The 20,351-nt window shown below is 48.5% G+C and overlaps 1 protein-coding gene across 9 annotated transcripts in view; it reads right to left on the reverse strand.

Moving 5' to 3' along the window:
* ATP9B (ATPase phospholipid transporting 9B (putative)) overlaps positions 1 to 20,351 on the reverse strand; it is a 415,099-nt gene that overhangs the window by 48,416 nt on the left and 346,332 nt on the right. For 8 of the 9 annotated variants that reach the window (XM_037805661.1, XM_037805663.1, XM_037805658.1 and 5 more), the window contains 4 exons: positions 13,499 to 13,660; positions 12,877 to 12,969; positions 6,484 to 6,567; positions 6,025 to 6,195 (listed from right to left, as the gene is read on the reverse strand). In XM_037805661.1, the coding sequence (XP_037661589.1) occupies positions 6,025 to 6,195; positions 6,484 to 6,567; positions 12,877 to 12,969; positions 13,499 to 13,660 (510 nt within the window). The remainder of the gene's footprint in view (positions 1 to 6,024; positions 6,196 to 6,483; positions 6,568 to 12,876; positions 12,970 to 13,498; positions 13,661 to 20,351) is intronic. The other variant, XM_037805662.1, reaches the window with a different exon arrangement.

The following is a 20,351-nucleotide window of genomic DNA, read 5'->3' on the forward strand; positions in this document are numbered from 1 at the left end:
GGTTTTTCATATATGCCCTTTATCATATTTAGGAAGGTTCCTTCAAGTTCTATCTTTTGAAGTGTTTTTATCAAAAAAGGATGCTGAATTTTGTCAAATGCTTTTTTCAGCATCTAACAAGATGATCATTTGATTTTTCCCTTTTGATATGTTGTATTACACTGATTGATTTTCTTATGTTGAACCACCCTGGTATGCCAGGAATGAAGCCCCCATGGTTGTGGTGTTTAATTCTTTTAACGTGCTTTTGGATTCGATTTGCAAGTATTTTGTCGAGAATTTTTGCATCTATATTAATTGGCCTATAGTTTTCCTTTTTAGTAGTATTTTATCTGTTTTTGGTATTAGAGAGATATTAGCTTAGTAAAATGAGTAAGATAGTGTTTGCTTTTCTTTAATTTCTTGAAGGAGTTTGAGCTAGAGTGGTGTCAATTCTATTTGGAGAGTTTGGTAAAATTCTGTGATGTCATCTGGCCCTGGGCTTTTATTTGTAGGCAGACTTTTGATGACTGACTGGATCTCTTTGCTTGCGATGATTTGTTGAGGTCTTCTATTTCTTCTTGGGTCAGTCTAGGCTGTGTATGTGTTTCCAGGAAATTATCCATTTCCTTTAAATTGTCTAGTTTGTTGGCATACAATTGTTCATAGTATTCCCTTATGATTTTTTAAATTTCTTTGGGATCCAAAGTAATGTCACCCTTCTCATTTATGATTTATTTGGGTCTTCTCTCTTTTTGACTTTGTCAGTCTAGCTAAGGGTTTGTCAATCTTGTTTTTCTCAAAGAACAAACTTGTGGTTTCATTTATTCTCTCTATTGTGTCTTTTTTTTTTTTTTCTCTCCATATCATTTATTTCTGATTTAATCCTTATTATTTCTTTTCTTTTACTTGCTTCAGGGTTAGTTTGCTGATCATTCTCTAGATTCTTTAGTTGTTCTGTTAGTTCTTTGATTTTAGCTCTTTCTTCCTTTTCGATGTATCCATTTAGAGCTATAAATTTCCCCCTCAGCACCGCCTTTGCTGCATCCCATAGGTTTTGATATGTTGTGTTCTCACTTTCATTTGACTCCAGATATTTACCTATCTCTCTTGCAATTTCCTCTTTGACCCACTGGTTATTTAGGAGTGTGTTGTTTAACCTCCATGAATATGTGAAAGATCTGATACTTTGGTGGTTGTTGATTTCTAGTTGCATTCCATTATGGTCAGAGAACGTGCTTTGAATAATTTCAATCTTTTTAAATTTATTAAGACTTGTTTTGTGCCCCAGCTTATGACCTATTCTGAAGAACGTTCCATGAGTGCTAGAGAAGAATGTATATCCTGGAACTTTGGGATGTAATGATCTACGTATGTTTTTAAGTCTAATTCATTTATCATATTGTTTAGGATCTCAATTTCCTGACTGGTCCTCTGTCTAGCTGTTCTATCTATAGAAGAGAGTGGTGTATTGAAGTCTCCCACTATTATTGTAGAAGTGTCTATTACTCCCTTCAGTTTAGCCAATGTTTCTATCATGTACTTGGAGCTCCTTGATTGGGTACATAAACATTTATGATTGTTATTTCTTCTTGGTGAATTGTCCCTTTTATTAACATATAGTCTCTTACGACATCTTTGCATTTAAAGTCTATTTTGTCTGATATTAGTGTAGCCATTTCTGCTTTCTTTTGGTTGCAGCTTGTGTAGACTTTTTTTCCATCCTGTCACTTTCAGTCTCTTTGTGCGGCAAAGTCTAAGATGAGTCTCTTGTAAACAGCATATTGATGGGTCAACAGCATATTGATGGGTCATACTTTTTAATCCATTCTACCAGCCTGTATATTTTAATTGGAGAGTTCAGTCCATTCACATTCAAAGTTATTACTGTGAAAGGAGTTCCTGAACCAGCCATCTTATCCTTTGGTTTTTAGTTGTCAGATCTAGTTTCTCCCTCTCTTTTCCCTTTAAATTATGCTTACTAATACTCTTCAGTTCTATGCCCTTTTCCAGACATCTCTCTCTGTTCTTTGTTTTCTCAGCTAGTAAAGCTCCCTTTAGTATTTCTTGCAGGACTGGTCTCTTGTTAACAAATTCTCTCAGCATTTGTTTGTCTCTGAAAATTTTAAACTCTCCCTCAATTTTGAAGGAGAGTTTTGTTGGATAAAGAATTCTTCACTGAAATTTTTCTCTTTCAGAATCTTAAGTATGTCATACCACTATCTTCTTGCTTACATGGGGCCCACTGAATAGTCACTACTTAGTCTTATGTGGTTTCCCTTGTATGTGGTGAACTGCTTCTCTCTTGCTGCTTTCAGAACTTTCTCATTCTCATCAGCATTTGATAATCTGATCTGTATAGGTCTTGGAGTGGGCTTATTTGGATTTATTCTATTTGGAGTTTGTTGGGCATCTCTGATTTGCATATTTATGCCATTTAGATGGTTTGGGAAGTTTTCCCCAACTATGTCTTGAAATACTCTTCCTAGCCCTTTACTCTTCTCTTTCTGGGATATCAAGAATTCTTATATTTGTGTACTTCATGTTATCCATCATTTCCCTGAGACCCATTTCAAATTTTTCAATTTTTTTCACCATTTGTTCTTTGTGCATTCTCATTGATTGCCCTGTCTTCTAGTTCATCTATTCTTTCTTCTGCCTATTCAAATCTGCTGTTGCGTGTCTCTAGTATATCTTTAATTTGATCAACAGTATCTTTTATTTTCATAAGATCTGCTTTTTATTTACTCTTTCAAATTACTCTTTACGCAGTTCTAGAATCTTCTTGATATCCTTTACATTTTTAGCCATCTCAGTGAAGTTGTTTTGCAGATTTGTGTGCACTTCTTTAGTAGCTCCAAATTTTGTGTCTCCTCCAGCTTTTTAATTTGTTCGTTTGGTTTGTTCATTTCTTTGAGATCCTTCAGGTGCTTTACAATTTCTGTTGGCTTCAGGGCATTTGCTTATTTTGGGAAATGCAGGATTATTTGAGCATTTATATATAATTTGGCAGAGCTACAGCTTGCTGGAGTGCATTTTCCTAACTTACCAACAGGTGGTGCTCCTGAGGCACAGCTTAGCTTGCTGGAGTGTAGTTTCCCCCATCTACCAGCAGGTGGTGCGCCTGAGGCACAGCTTGCTGGAGTGCAGTTTCCCTCAACTACCAGCAGGTGGCGCTCTCAAGTAGGTCTTCCCCGAACTTCTACGCCATCCGCAGGGTCCAAGCTGGGTGGGAAACCAATCAGTGCTCCGATCTCTGTGTGCTCTGGGGAATCCCGGTTCTGGGGCTGCAATGTGGGCCCAAGCAAGTGGGCAGAGAGCCTGATCAAGGGCACCCCGCAGGTGGGATGTGCCCCGCTCCCTGCCTGCAAGCCTCTGGGGCATGGGAGGGGCTCTTGATGCTTATGTAGGGTGCCCTCTCCTCTCCCTGCTTCTTGCCAGTGCACATCCTGGACTTCTGTGGGAGGAGAGTAAATGCTGCCTCCCAGGTTTCCTCACGGGAGCTCCTGGTTGCCTGGCTGTGGAGGGTCACCCCCCAGCTAACTGCCATGGTGGGTGCATGGGAGGGGAGAGCCACTGCTCACTCCCTTGCCCAGTGGCTGTCTCGCTGCTGCCGGCCTGGGGAGGCAGTCCCAGACGAACAAACTCAACCCGTCTCTCTGCCTTTCCATTCACATCCCCACCAAGCACTAGAGGAGTCCCTGTATGGCTGCTCACACCCTGAAACCGCGGTCCCAGGTGTCCTCCGGCCCCTCTCTGGTTTCCTTCATGGAGAAGAAGCCCGCTCCACCTCACCCACTCCATCACCTTCCTTTGACTATATTTTGGGTTTGAAGTCAGGTACAGTTCTGCCTTCTGACATGTTCCTGGAGTTAGTTCTGTTTCTCTAGTTTAGCTATATAGAAATCTTTGTTTTAAAACCAAGCCATATATTTTTTTCTATTCTAAAAAGTAGGAGGCCCAAATCTTTGAGACACTACTAACATAAATATTGTCAACCATTCTGTAATTGACCCTCCTACTTCAATGGGAACACGCCAGGTAAGAAAGCAGTTTCCTGAAAAATATTTAAAACTCATGCCATGGACAAAGCGCTAATTTCCCCCACACATGAAAAAGGAAAAATCAGTAAGAAAAGACCAACAAAATAGTAGGTCTTTGGGTATATAGTTTACAGGGGAACAAATAATCACAGGACCCAAACATATTAAAGATGCTTAACCGCCTTTATCGTAAGAGAAATGTAAACGGAAATCTCATGGAGATACAGTGTTTCAACTTTCAAGGTGCCCAAGGTTGAAAGGCTGGTGACACAGTGCTGCCCGGGTGTGCGAGGGGGGCAGGAGCCGCGCTGGCCCAACTGCCAAGCCAGGTGGCGGGCGCACGCTGGGGCCAGGCGCAAGCTCAGTCACACACGGGAAGCAATGTGCCTAAGCCCCTTATTGTTTTAGTTCTTTATTTAACAGCTGCTAAACAACTACTTATTGACTCACTACATGAACTCTCACATGGGGAAACGGATCACAGATTAAACTCTGAAGGGGTGCTCTTGTTCAAAACCCAGGCGGGAACCGCTCCCCCAGAGCCTGGCCCGAGGGAGCTCTGACCACGCGGTTTTTCCGAGCCCAGCGGTGCCCAGTGGCTGCACTTGAGCGTAAGTGGTTAGATCACCCAGCACAAGAGCATGGAGACTTCAGGATTTCTCCCCCATTGATATCTACTGCCACATAGGTGTATCTGTGGAGATTCTGATGAAATTCAGTCAACTTTTTCTGGGAAGTGAAACGAGGGGGATATAAGCCCCCTTTTTTTGTGCAGAGGGGTCCCTATAAAAAGTCTTTTATAAGCACATAAGTGAAATGAGCCAATTTGCTATCTCAAAATGGTAAATTTCACAAGAAGGGATAATATGGAAATTTACCAAAAGCTACTGGACTTTATGTTCTTTAAATGTCTTAAGTTCTTTCAGATTCTTACTCCACACACAATTGCAACAAGGCTGCCCTAAGGCTCAGGCTCTCTTCGTCGAGCCTGTCCTGCTCCATCAGACATGCACCCACGGGTGACCCTGGACAGGCTCTTACAAGGAACTGTTATATAACTAATGGAACACATATTCAAGTTTAAAAAATGAAAATGTGCATCTGCACGTGCTTCAACGTGCTTAGACTGCTTCTGGAAGGAGTGCTGGTGACTGCTGGCGTGGGGACCCCAGTGGCTGGCGGAGAAAAAGATGATGGAAAAATTAGCTGTGTTCCCGTTTGCGCCTTTTGAATTTGTAACAATGTGAACGTATTACTTCTCTTCTTTAAACACATGAATGTAGCGAATAAACAGGTTTCTGTATAATCTCAACTTTAACATTTGGATTTGCCAAAGGCAGAAAGATCTCAGGTATGAGATGAACTTAACATGGCACAATTCATTGCTTAATTGAACTCGAAGCCCAAACGAATTATTGTTCAACCTGCACCCAATGAACGCGTCCGCCTGCTGCGTGGTGCTGGGTGCCGCAACACCGGACTGCCCACCGGGTGTGGGGAGAGGTCCAGTTCCTAGGCCTCGAGTGACGTGTGACAGGGATGGGCAGAGAAGCGAGAAAAGGAGAGCGGGCAGATGGAGGAGCAGCGTGAAAGGTGGACGGCTTCATCTGCAGTGACCTGGATCTGGGCGGGTGGCGGCCAGGCCCTGAAGGGCCTCAGCGTGCTGCATGGGACTCGCCTCCTATCCTGCAGAAATGGCCAGCCCGAGGCCTGTCCCCCAGGGTGGGGAGGATGGTCTGTCCTGGGTCCGAGGAAGAGAGGAAGAGTGGGGTGCGTGAAGGAAAGGAGAGAGACAGAGGCAAGCGGACCGTTTAAACGCAGCAGCTGTGACGCTCATTGGAGCTGGGGGGTCCCACAGGGAACAGATTCAAGAGACAGAACAGAAGGCATCTGTTTAAACATTCTTACATCCACGATCTCATCTGAGTTTCACAAAACAAAACTTGAAGGAAAAGTGCACTGTTTGCTTAAATGAAGCCGTTTTAAATTCCAGAGGCTCTACCTTGATGCCCGCGTTTCTCAGCATCTCCAGAGTGGGCCGCACGTCGGCCTGCAGCTGGTCCTCCACGCCGGTGAGGCACAGCAGCTCCATCTCCCGCTCCAGGCTCTCCACCACTGCCGCCACCTTGAGTGCTCGGTCATGCAGACTCAACTTGGCCTGGCTGTATCGGCTCTGGGGAGAGAGAGTGCCATGGACGGGCTGCGCCGCTCACCGACGGAGGCTGAACCAGCACCCGGCAAAACCGTAGTGTGTGGCTACTCCACGCTCAGCGGACTGGGGCAGCGGGCTCTGCTGTGGGCTGAGGCTGTGGCCCGCTCGGCCTCTGCTCCTGGGCGGGCGGTGCTGGCCTGACCACTTTGCCCACCACTGTGAGAACCGACCCCCACCCCCCCAGCCCCAGCCGGGGGGAGCAGCGTAGTGTGGGCCTGGGCCTGCTCCCGGGGCGACCGAGAGGCGCACCTCGAAGTCCTGGTACTGCTCCTCCGTCAGAGACTTCTTGGCCACGACGAGGGTGCGCAGCCCTTCGCGGGCCATGTTGCCGCACTGGAAAACAGAAACTGGACGTTACCAAGGACACAGCCAGCCCTCGACACGAGGAAATCTGGAGGGTTCTCGCCCCAGGGCGTCTTCCTGTGCTAATCTGCCCTCCCGCTCCCCTGTGGGTCCCCTGAGTGCAAGGCTCTGACAGGCCTCAGGACTGATGTTTATGTCTCGTCTCCTCTCGCTGAAGAGAACGGGGACCAACAGGAACAACACAGAGCCCTTACTCTACAGAAACGCCGTCTCTTTCAATCACTCAGCTCTACCAGGACTATGATCCTATCTTCTGAGGACAGGAGAGGAGGAGCAGCCGGACACTGCTGTACGAGACGCAACGCTGACCCGGGCCTTCTGGACTCGATGCCCTTCTCTCTACCACACGGCGGGCACTGGAGAAACACACCGTGCGACTTGTGCGCTGCTCTCCCCTAAGGCTAACGGGCTATGGAGTGAGCTCCCTAGGGGAGGTGAGGGCTCAGTGCAGGGGACAAGGGGAGGCCCCGCAGCAGGTGGGTGGCCAAGACAAGGGCGCAGGCCCTGGTTCACACACAGGAACTGGTTCCCCGGGCTCCAGATCCCCCAGGCTCTGACTCCCCCGGACTCTGGCTCCCCTGGGCTCTGGCTCCCCCCGGGCTCTGGTTCAGGGGGGCCTGGGCTCCCCTGGACTGTGGCTTACACATGGGCTCCAGCTCCCTGGTCCCTGGCTGACATGGGCTCTGGCTCTGGGGTTGTGCCCGGCTTAACCATGGGGCTGCCCTGAGGCTTAGCCTGCTCATCATCCCAGGCCAGCTCCTGCCACTGCCGCGAGCCCCCCATCCTCAAGCTGGCCTCGCAATCAGGCAGGGCCTGCGGGGGCCATAGCTTGTCGGAGGGACTGGGAGGACAGGGGGGAGGCAAGAGGCGCGAGGCCCATCCTGCAGGGCTGGGTGCACCTGCCTTGCCATGTGGGGAAGGGAGTGGCAGAGGGTTCTACACAAGGTGGAGTATCATCGATTGACGTTTGACCACAAGAAAGAGAAACATGTTTAGTAGATAGAGGAAAAGGTGTTAATTCCATCCCCAATTAGAGAATTCATCAAAATAATGTTTTCACCTATTATTGGCAAAAACTAAAACGTTTTATCTTGGTGTTCTAGTTTGCTAATACTGCCGAAATGCAAAACACCAGAGATGAATTGGCTTTTATAAAAGGGGGGTTATTTGGTTACAAAGTTACAATCTCAAGGCCATAAAGTATCCAAGGTAACGCATCAACAGTTGGGTACCTTCACTGGAGGATGGCCAATAGTGTCCGGAAAATCTCTGTTAGCTGGGAAGGCACATGGCTGGCATCTGCTCCAAAGTTCTGGTTTCAAAATGGCTTTCTCCCAGGGTGTTCCTCTCTAGGCTGCAGTTCCTCAAAAATGTCACTCTTAGTTGCTCTTGGGGTGTTTGTCCTCTCTTAGCTTCTCTGGAGCAAGAGTCTGCTTTCAACGGCCATCTTCAAACTGTTTCTCATCTGCAGCTACTCTCTCAGCTTTTGCGCATTCTTCAAAGTGTCCCTCTTGGCTGTAGCAAACTCGCTCCTTCTGTCTGAGCTTATATAGGGCTCCAGTGAACTAATCAAGGCCCATGCTGAATGGGCGGGACCACACCTCCATGGAAATTATCCAACCAAAGATCTCACCCACAGTTGAGTGATCACATCTCCACAGAAACATCCAATCAAAAGTCTCCAACCCAATCAACACCAATATGTTTCCTGCCCACAAAAGACTGCATCAAAGATAATGGCATTTTGGGGGACATAATACATCCAAACCAGCACACCTGGTGAGCAGGTGAGGCAGCAGCTTGGTCACACTGCTGCACGCCTATCCGAGGGTCACTGACGACGCCTCTCTCTGCTGCTCGATGCCAGAAAGCTCAGCTGCCTTGCCAGCCTGCCAGGATGTGCACGCACAGCCACCCGCTGCAGCACTGTTATGTGGACAGGGCTGGCTCCCGCAACTTGATGAGCATATGTGATAGCAACAGGGGGCTGGCTAAACAGACAACCGCTATTCAGACACACAAGCCTCTGCAGCCACGTCTGAGAGCAAGGCTGGCGGCGTGAGCTGTGGCCGTGGGCATGGCCCACCTCGTCTCCTTAGGTGAGAGTGAAAACAGCCGCAGCGCCCGCCTCACGGCAGCTGTGAGGAATAAAGGCCCTGTCGTTAGAGCACGGACGGAAGGCCAGGCCTGCCGGGGTTCTCCAACGGGCATCTCCCTGCCCTGTGCAGAAAGGGGCCTGCATGGTAAAGAGCCGCCCCACCCAAACCACACCTCGGGCTCCTGGAGAACCCAGGCGGTGCAGTGGGGGGTCGGGGGTGGGGGGCACCGGAGACGGCGGGGCAGTGGCGGCCACAGCACGGGGGTGGAGAGCAGCGGAGGGCAGGGCCCCAGGAAAGCAGGCCCGGGCGAGGGCACGGCTGAGGGAGATCAGGGCAGGGCGGTGGGCGTCAGGCCCCCGGGAAATGCCTCTATCTGGAGACAACCCGAGCAGAGCCCTGAACAACGGGCGGGGCGGACAGACAGACGCCTACCCAGACAGTATCTCCAGTGCCCATGGAGGGACACCTGAGCATCTTCAGAGGCAAAATTTCAGAGAGTAACGTGTTCTTATAAAAATCAATCTGAAACTCACACAACAAACACTGAACTGAACCACTGCCCGAACAATCAACTCCTGCACATCCACAACACCGAGGATGCAGCCAGTTACCTGGTGGTTCACACCTGGCAGACACGGCGCGAACACCCAAGGCCCCCTGTGGTGCCTGCTGGACTCCCTCTCCTTTTCCCTAGAGGAACTATTTCAAAGCTTCACATCTGTAAAGCTCCTAACTCCAGCAGTTCAGCCTGCTTTTGGTGTTTGTTGTTGATAGTCCGGAGAAAACAAGGGAGATCACTTCCTTGAAATTCCAAGGAATCTTCACAGCCTCAGGCTGGATGTCCCCAATTCTTATAGTCTCAGGGGCTCTGGAGTGAAGGTGACATGGGCAGGAGCCGGGAAGGTGGGGCTGGAACGCACAGGGCAAGGCGGCACGGCTCTCTTTCCACAGCTAGTGAAAAAATGTTATTTCCAGCACCACTCTGAAAAATGTGAAGCTGAGCAGGCAATCATGCATTTAAGAAAACACATCCCAAATCAAATTAATTAGCTACTCCTTGTTTCTTTCTTCTTTTTTTTTAAATGAAAAGACAACCAAATCCTGGTGGACCTGGTTATGTGATGCTGGGCCTGGCTGCCATGCACATTGGAGGAACGGTGGAGGGGTGCAGGGAGCAAGTCAGGGCCCTGCAGGTGCCTGCGTGGTCTGCGGCAGCAACACGGAGGCAAAGCGTGGGCTGGGTCTCAGGGTGGGGTGAGGGCCTGGGGGGCCCGCCCTCCTGTGCACCCAGAGTTACAGTGCAGGGGAAACCCCCATTCCCACCGGGAGACACATGAGACCCAGCGCCACATGGGCCGGGACCCAGGTGGGCATATGTGGGAGCCCTGCCCCCTGCTGCCACCCCCCAGAACAGGTCGGGGTTTGCAGGCAGGCATGCCTCCGCTCTGCAGCCACGCAACCCAACCAGCGACTGACTACATCTGGTCATAAACGTTAATCTGCAGCAAATGGAAACGATTCAACTACTGAGGCTTTCTGAACCATTTTTTAAATACACTTTTACTGAGATATATTCACATCCCCGACGACAATCATCCACAGTGTACAATCAACTATTCACGGTACGCATATAGTTGTGCGTTCATCATCACAACCAACTTTTGAACATTTTTCTTACTCCAAAAAAAAAAAAAAAGGAAAAAGGAAGACCCAAAACGTTCCATTCCCCCATCCCACCCCATTTTTCATTTAGTTTTTGTCCCCATTTTTCTACTCATCTGTCCATACACTGGACAAAGGGAGTATGAACCACAAGATTTTCACAATCCCATGGTCACAACCCGTAAGCTACATAGTTGTATAATTAATTGTCTTCAAGAATTAGGGCTACTGGGTTGAAGTTCAACAGTTTCAGGTATTTCCTTCTAGCTATTCCAATACACTTAAAAACTAAAAAAGGATATGTATTTGGCGCGTAAGAATGTCCACCAGAGTGACTTCTCAACTCCATTTGAAATCTTTCAGCCACTGAACCTTTGTTTCCTTTCTCTTGCCCCTTTTGGTCAAGACAATTTTCTCAATCCCACGATCCTGGGTCCAGGTTCATCCCTGGGAATCATGTCCCACGTTGCTAAGGAGATTTACACCCCTGGGAGTTGGGTCCCACGTAGTGGGGAGGGCAGTGAGTTCACCTGCTGAGTGGGCTTAGACAGAGACAGGCCACATCTCAGCAATGAAAGAGGTTCTCTAGGGAAAACTCTTGGTCATAATTTTCAGTAGGCTCAGCCTCTCCTTTGCAGCAACAAGCTTCACAAGGGCAAGCCCCAAGAGCGAGGGCTCAGCCTACCAAACTGTCGGTCCTCAGCGTTTGCGAGAACACCAGTAACAACCCAGGTGGGGAAGTCCAACACTTCCACATTCTTTCCCAGTTCCCCAGGGGGCCCTGAAAATGTATCCTCAGTCTCTGCCCAAATTTCTTTGGGTACATGTATCAGAATTTCACACTAACCTGTACAAACTTACCAGATCTCACTTCCTATTCAAACGGAGCTGTCCATTTTAATTAATCAGGTTTAATGCAGCTGATGCACACTGCTGCACACGGAGAGGGAACGGCCTCAGCCAGAAGTCCTGGTGCCAGCCCCACGGCCCGTGGCGACTGCCAGCGGGGACCTCCTTTCCCGCAGAGGCGTGGCGACACGAGGGAGGAGGGTTACAGGAGGCCTGCGGGTGGCTGCCCATCAAATTCCAAGGGCTAGACCCGAGGCAGGAGTGACCACAACGGGACTTCCTTTTGTCTCCCAACTTTAACCACTTGTCTCATTTGTAATAACATGTCTGAGTCTCCTGTCCAGTTTGTGTTTAGAGGCAGACAATCATCATCCCAACCCCTCTCCTATCTGGAAACTTAACAGCTTCAGTTTTTTCACAGTAAATACTTCCGTATTTCAGATTTTTTTTTTTTTTAAATGGCCCTTTCTGTTACATGATGAGTAAAGGTCTTCTTTTTTTTTTTTTTTTTTAATTTGGAGAACAAGTTTATAGTTAAGCATCCACCTCTGGGGAGCTTGCCAGATACAGGCAAGCCCACTGACACTAAAGTGAGGGGCTTCCAGACTATCAAGGCATTTACAAGCTACTTTTTCATATGTGCAAAAACATCAGTGGACGGTTGAAAGGATTCTCTACAGAAAGAAAATACAACGTTGAGAAAACAAATGTTCAGGATTTTTAAGAAAGTTATCTTTGTGAAAAACATCTAGCACTGTCTGTGATAAGACATTTATTGATTTGACCTCATAACACTAAATAAATTAAACAAGTATTTTATAATTAATTGCACATCATTATGACCAAAAGTAATTTTTATGGCATTTTACTAAGTCTCCAGGGAGTTTAATTTATTCATGTCCCTGATTAGAGCCAAGAGCCCTGCGGGAGACATTGATTCCTATGGCCAACCCCGTGGGAAGGGAAGAGGGGGAGCAGCTGCTGTGCTCACAGGCCCCCCGCACCCAGGCACGGCACAGACGCAGGAAGGAGGCGCTCGTGCTTCACCGCAGCTTACAGCCGTGCTAGGTTTACTCTGAAGTTCAAATAACTACTAATACATGAACTGAAAAACCAAATCATACTGTCTCATGAGCCCAAATACCAAAGTTACTGGTTTAGGGAGAAATAAAATACTGGATTGGTTAAATTTATATTTTCTTTTTTACTTTTTAAATGATTACTAGGTACAAATTAGCATTGGGTTAAACCATAATTTAGTTTACAAAATAAACATCATATTAAAAATTTAATGTTAGTTATATGTTAGATATTTATTTCAGAATTCTTTACTGAATGGTTACAGTTTTTCTATTGTTTGTTATTATATATAATATAGTCTTCATAAGGACCTACTTCTGTATCTGAACTTGCACACAAAATAAAGGTCCTTATTCAGAGAAAGTAAACTATAATTAAGCACCACTCCCGTCCCTTCTGGTTCATGAAATTGGGAAGAACTGTGATCACTTAAAATGGTGTGGGAAGCTACACCATCGTTGGAAATCCGCTAGTCCCTTGATCTGAAGCTCGGATGACTCGCTCCAGTGTCCCAGGGGCCAGGGACCCCCTTCTGTGCCTGCCTCACCAACCCCGTGGGCACGCTCCGCAGCGTGCGCGCTGCCCTCACCTCCTCCTCCAGCCAGTCGTTGTACTGCACGATGGTGGACATGACGGTGTCGGCGCCCTTCATGTAGAAGGTGATCTCGGCAGAGGCCTCGTCCTGTGGCAAAGGGAAGGGACAGGCAGCTCAGGTGGGGGCAGCCAGGCCGGGCCCACAGCGCGGCTGCAAGGGAAGCTCTGCTCGCTCGTCTCCCGGAGCCTGAGTTCACGCCTCCTTGTTTAGCCCATTTCCAAGAAAGACTTTGGTCTGTTAAAAATAAGCTAATAGGAGCATATTTTAGCAATTTTATGGTCGTGAAAGTTGCTACTCTCAGCTCTGTGGCATACTGCAGTTGTTAAAACAAAACAGCTTTAAGAAATAACAGCTTTTCTTTACTCTGCCCTAACAGTCTTAGAACTACTTCACGTCACCACCACCAGAGACTCACTGGCTTCTCAGTCCCAAGTTACTCGTCCGGATCTTATTTTCTGAAGAACTATAACAAGCTCATAGTGTTTAAGTAAATATGTAATCTGACTCTAACTTCTCTTCTAGCAGCATTTCAGGATCGACCTCCACGTTCCGAGTGGCCGGCTCTGCCCTGGCAGCCGGGCAGCGACCAGCAGAGGAGGGCCGGGCGGGCACCTGCCTTCACGATGATGCCCATCCGCTTGCCCTCCGACGTGAAGGGAAACAGCTGCAGCACGCAGTAGGTCAGCACCTGCCCGCCGGGGGTCTTCAGCTGCATGGACGCCAGGTCCCTGCTCACCAGGGTCAGCCCGGCGCTCTGCGTCCACTGCACCAGGGCGACCTGGGGGAGAGAACAGGCGAGGGTCAGTGCGCGGCCACTGGAGCCGGGGGAGGGGGCCTGGCAGCAGAGGGCGGGAGGGGCATTTGCTATTCACGGTCTGCGTCCAGTGCAGGGCTGGGGGGATTCACCATCCTTCTCTCTGTCCGACAGAGGGCTGGGGGGGCACCTGTTCCTCGGGGAAAGCAGCCAGAAGCTGCACGGAAACCAAACGGTAGCTGAAGGCCCGAAAGCTTACCCAGGTACGACAAATTCAGAAAAACTTACAGCGCTGAGGATTCTGTCAAGTGGACGCTTTTAAATAACATCTTATGGTGAACAATAAACAATATGACAAAATCCCTTATTTTTTAAAACAAAGATCACTATTGATCAAAAGGCTAAAAATCTACATTAAAAAATCCAGAATGAAACAAACACCCATCAGTCCTCGAGGATTTATTCCTGGAGACGGGATAGGCTAGGTGACTTTCCAAGGCTGTTCCCACTCCTAAGGCTACAGATTCCATTAAAGAGTGAACAATTTGAATCCTTCATGCTTATCACACTTTTCTCTACAGTAAGCAGCAGCCGGTGACTGGTTCGCGCCCCAGTTCAGGTTCTCACACGGAGCCTTCGGGAACTCAGGGGACAAAGCAGCAAGGAGGGCGGCACGGCCTCCCCGGCCACATGGCTCGGCGGCCACCAGCCTGCTCGTCCCCGAGGCCTGTCCCGGCGCAGAGTAGAGCACAGCCCCGGGCACACGGGGGGCACTCAGAGACAGGCGCTATTCTTATTTATAATTAGTTGTTATTGCATTTCTTATTTATAAATAGTACTTTCATACTACTGAAATTTTTCTGAAAAAAAATTTAGTTTGCCTTTAAAGAGACTGAATGGACATTTGCAAACTGGTGTTCATGGAGGCAGCAATCATGATTTGCAAAGGGTGCAGATGACCTAAGGCTACATTGACTGAAGAACGGAATGGTGTACTGTGGTGTACGCATACAGTGGAACATCGAGCACCTACAAGGAGTGAAGCTGTGAGACACACAACGAGGTGAATGGATCATGTACACAGTATCTGAGTGAAGTACACCAGAAATAAAGGCAAACACTTTAATGCCTCACCAATATGGACTAACTACAATGTGTAAACTCAGAATTGAATCTTAGAACATAGCCTAACGTGGACATAATTATTGTAATAGTCCCTAGATTGTAAGCTCTTACAGCAGTTAACTCTATTCCTGAATTGTAATGCCCATCTCTAAACTTTGAGATGCTGATCCCCTAGCGTATAACCTGATTGGTCTCTGGAACAATCCGTATCGCTGAGACACCTGAAACTCAGAGCTAGAGCTCAGCAGATATGAATGTCAGTATTAGTGTATACAGCCACTGTTAAAAAAAAAAAAGCTCAAAAAGAGCCCAGACTTCAATTAGTGATATGAATGAAGCAGGTCTGGTTAAGACTAGGGCAAACAGGGCCAAAGGGTAAAGGTTGAAACTGACTGTGTTTTAAAACTCAACTTCCATATGAGACCAAGGGAAGAGATATCTATTTGGTACAGGATCTAAATTTTCTAAATAATACAACTCTACAGTCGATTTGTTCAAACACCACAGTTGCATGGAACTTTGAATAGGAAGTGAGATACGGTAGGTTAGTATAGGCTGGAGTGAAATAGTGACACATCCCAGAGTAATTTGGGCAGATAATAAAAAATGTTTTTACAGCCTCCCCCTCCCCAGCCCCGAGGATCTGGGGGAAGGTGCGGATGTGTTGGACATCCTCACCTGGACTGGTGTTGATGTTGTCACAAACATTGGGACTGGCGGTTTGATGTGCTGAACCCTCGATCACGGGACTTGCCCTTATGAAGCTCGTTACTGCAAAGGAGAGGCTAAACTTGCATATAATTGTGCCTAAGAGTCTCCCCCTGAGTACCTCTTTGTTGCTCAGATGTGGCCCTCTCCCTCTCTAACTGAGCCATCTCGACAGGAGAACTCGCTGCCCTCCCCACTACGTGGGACCCGACTCCCAGGGGTGTAAATCTCCCTGGCAACACAGAGTAGGACTCCTGGGGATGAATGTGGACCCGGCATCGTGGGACTGGGAGTATCTTCTTGACCAAAAGGGGGATGCAAAATTAGATGAAACAGTTTCAGTGGTTGAGAGACTTCAAATGGAGTCGAGAGGTCACTCTGGTGGACATTCTTATGCATTATATAGATAGCACGTCTTAGGTTTTAATGTATTGGAATAGCTAGAAGTAAATACCTGAAACTACCAAACTCCAACCCAGCAGCCTGGACTCCTGAAGACAATTATATAATAATGTAGATTACAAGGGGTGACAGTGTGATTGTGAAGAACTTGTGGATCACACCCCCTTTCTCTAGTGTATGGATGAGTAGAAAAATGGGGATAAAAACTAAAGGACAAATGGGGTGGGATGGGGAGATGATTTGGGTTCTTTTTTCACTTTTATTTTTTATTCTTGCTCTGGTTCTTTCTAATGTAAGGAAAATGTTCAGAGATAGATTGTGGTGATGAACGCATAACTATGTTATCATACTGTGGACAGTGGATTGTATACCATGATGACTGTATGGTGTGTGAATGTATTTCAATAAAACTGAATTTAATAATTAAAAAAAAGCAACATCATATTACAAGTTAATTGGCTGAAACATGATACACTGATCCTGTTAAAAGAACATCACACAACGAGAATACAGCATCTATGAAAGGTAATGACACAGAGGATATGGCCTTAACCAAAGAGCCCATAAAACCACAGCTGCCTCAGGGTCTCCTCTCTGGGTTCCTCCCCACATGCAGGCAGGCCCGTCCTGCACGCCCGGAGCTGGCCCCTTCCACCGCCCAGCCTCTCCCTGGGCGACTCGGCCTCCTTGGCTGCAAGCAGACTATGGCTGCGCCTGCAGCTCGGACCCCCTTCCAAGGCCCAGGGGTGGCGGAGGACCTGCCGGTGGGCACTGCGTGGGCAGCCTACAGCCCACCTCCGTGGCATCCCCGGCTGCTCTCGGGCTGCATCCTTCCCTCCTGCGACGCCCCATTTCCCACGCCATTCTCCTCCACAGCTTGTCATCCCCGGTCTGACTGACTCTAGGCTGCTTTCCACCTCTGCCCAGGCAGCGGCTCAGCCCCAGAGCTGTCCCCTCACTACCCCTCGCTTCCCCAGAGCACCCTCCATGCTGCAGGCACTCCCTCAGTTTAACCCTCCCACGGCTGCCTGCTGCTATCAGGGTACCGGAGAGCACTCACAGCTCGTCTCCACGAGACACACGGTGTCACAGCCCATGGGGGCCACGCCAGTCCAGAGGCCAAAGAAGGCAACGAGCGTTTTCTGATACATGAACCTTTATTCAGGGCTTACTCACAGGGCGAGAAGCCGTGGAGAGGTCACGACGGCTCTCTCAGGCCGGGCAGGCATCGCGTTCGCAGGGAAGATGACTGAGCGATGCAGACAGGACAGAAAGCCTTTCGTGAGGGTTTAAGACAGAGGCCTTCCTAAGGGTGGGGGGAGCACAGATGCAGGAACAGGTCACTCTGACCTGGGGGGTGGTGCAGGAAGGACTAGAATAACAATTACATTTTGCTCTTTCTGTGAGACTAAGAGCCTCTCACTTCCTGTCCGCTTGCATAAAGTTACATTTTAAGGTCAATTTACCCTTTTTTTTCTTTACTGGCTTAGAAAGACAATAGGTTAAACATTGGCTGCCTAGGTCATGCAGACTGCTGTGCACCGAAGACCTGCAGGCCTGTTTTGCTCAGGCCACGGGTTGCCACACATGGCCATCAGGGGCCACCGCCATCACCCCTCAGAGCCAGCTGCTGCCCACAGCTGCCAGGTGCTCGTGTCGGTCTGGCCTGGCCATCCCCACCGTTTCCTGCACCAGCAAGGCCCCGCCTGCAGAGCCCCTGTACCTGCTGCTCCCTCTCTGGGCCCCCCCACACTCCCCTCAAGCCTCAGCCCAGACATCACCGACTTCCTCAGAGGCTACTCCTCACCTCCCTGAGACACTTCTTTCAGTTAATCACACTCAGGACATCCTCTGCCTTTCCTCTGTTTACCCGTGGGCCCCGGGCCTCCTCTCAAACTCCAGAGGGGCTGGAGACCAAGGTCAGAACGCTGGGCACCGAGCCCCGGCGAGCTCCCCTGGCGGCAGCGTCCCCGTGTACCATCTGAGGTTGCTGCTGGCAGGGGCCAGCGCCGTCCACAGCTCCATGGGGACACTGCGTGGGGAGTTCTCCTGGACTTGGCCCGGCGCTCTTCCCTCAGCTGATTTTCACTGTGTTCTTTCGCCATAATAAACTGTAACCCTGAGCATAACAGCTTTCAGGAAATTCTGCAAGTCCTTCCAGTGAATTATGCAACCTGAGGGGTTCTCGGGGATCTTCCCTCTTAGAGTTGATGTCTGGAGTGAGGGGTGCCTTGAGGACACCCAAACTTTGCAATGACTATGTCGAACCCTTGTCTATGCTTTGGGCCTCCCTCCCATGCCCCGGGGCCACAGCAGCGCAGGTGGTGAGACACCCCATCCTCAGCAGGAGAGCACAGTGGGGGACACCTGGGTGTGGCTTGGCACTGTCTCAGGGAAAGAGTAAAGGAAGATAACCTTTTGGCTGGATTTTGGACTCCTTGGTGACTTGAAACTTACAACTCATTGCTTTTTAAAGATAATACAAGACAGAAGACTAGAAACGGTGACAGACAGAACACGGACAGGTGAATGACTCCTGTGGGGGACCGAGGGCTGGAAAGCACGCCCCACACTGCACAGCTGGAGGGAGGAAGGGAGGACAAAGGGGGCGCACGTCGGCCCAGAGGAGGTCCCCACCAGGCTGCTCCTCCCACGTCCTGGGCAGACTGCCCTCCGGCCTGTGCCCTTCTGGGGTGCTGCCACTGCTCCGGCCGGGGCGAAGCTGAGCCCCCTCCCGCAGAATAAGGCAGAGGCACCTTGCAAGGCAAGGCCCTCCGAGTGCCGCAGCTTCTGCCTTGTGCCCTGGAGCCCTGCCTGCTGGCAGAGGGCTGCCACGCTCCAGGGATGCCCAGGCTGCTTCGGCAGGCCGGTCCCAGACGAGCTCCGGGCAAAGCTCCCCCGGGGGAGCCCGCCCAGGCCCGGCCCAGCTCCCGGCCCACAAAACCATCCGGTGCAGAAGTGGCTGCAGGTGCCACTAACTCGTGGCGTGTAGCCACAGTAACATGTATCAGTGTTCTTGATGTTGGTATCCCCATACTGGGCTAGACGCTAGACGCAATGACCTCTACCAAGGACACTTGCAACTCTGAGATTCTAGAACACGCTAAATGCTAAACATGAGTCACCGGTGGAGCTGGAATCAGCACACTCACTCTCTGACTTTCCAGGATGTTACCAAGATACTGAAGCACACGGAGGTTCTAAAATAATGCCACAGATAATACAGTACTATAATTTAGGGCGTCAGCAATATGGTGCAAATTATAGTACTAAAAAAAGACATAGTCATCTATAGAAATGACAGCATATCTAGAGGGGAACAAATTAACTTTTTGCAACACCATATAAAATGTAAAAAGAAAGTGAAACTGTCTATGCATTTTATTCCAATAAAAGTTCTCTATAAGCAGCAAATGATCCAGCACTCCCAAGGTTAATTTTCAATTTACACAGTGAAAGGTTACCATTACGTTTTGACCTGTAAATTGTATCTTTCTGCTAATATGCTATCATCTCATTTGTGTCCCAATGCAGTCTGGACTTACGCATTCTATATTTGGTGAATCACATCTGTTTATTGTTTAGTTTATGCTTGACTTCACAACCCATCTGAGTTAGCAGCTTATAACAAAAATCAGTTCAGCTTCTTATACCTAGCCCAGCATTCCACACAATTGTTTTTAATGAGTAATCATTTTGAGGATTAACTCTATATGCCAACCATATTTTACAAAAAAGAGTATTAAAATTTTTAAGAGAAGAGATGCTTTAATTATTGTTCTAATGTAACTTGCTTAGTGTTGCACAGATTTCTTTTGATAATATAAAATTAAACCCTTCTGGAATTAGGCCTGTATGCAAATAACTACAAATGTAAATAATGTGGATGAGTTCTTTTAGAATATTAGCTGCTGAATTAATGCCTATTTATTTAGGAAAACCTACAGATTTGGTTTTCCTAATCTGACGAATTGAGAAACACCCAAGGTACAATTATTTCCATGGTGTCTATACTGATTTTCCAGTCCTGGTTTTGAGTTTCACTATCTTCTGTCATTGTCTGGACTGGACGAGGTGAGGAAACCATGCCCACGAAGTCCTCTCTGTGTGGCTGAATATTCACAGTGCTCTTTTAGAAGGCCCTGGGAGAAAACTTACATCTGTGATACTAACGTAGAAAATAAAGAAAAGTGCAAAGACACTGGCAGTTTGACATTTTTTCTTCCTAAAGATGTTTACGCAATTAAAAAATCTGTTTCTCTAAAGCATGCACACTGCCCACTCCAGTAAACGAACAGCATCACTAGAGGTGTGACGGACTGCCGGAGGGACGGGCGCCGCTGCCCGCTGTGCGCCTGCCGCCTCACGGCCACGTTCCGGCCGAGCAGTGACACCCTGCACGCTGTCCTCTCTCGGGGGATGTTCTCTGTGCTCCGCCTCCTCCCGGGAGGGCCCCGGACACCCTGACCTGAAGTGCTAC

This window comes from Choloepus didactylus, chromosome 16 (genome assembly GCF_015220235.1).
Source record: "Choloepus didactylus isolate mChoDid1 chromosome 16, mChoDid1.pri, whole genome shotgun sequence".
NCBI lineage: Eukaryota > Metazoa > Chordata > Mammalia > Pilosa > Megalonychidae > Choloepus > Choloepus didactylus.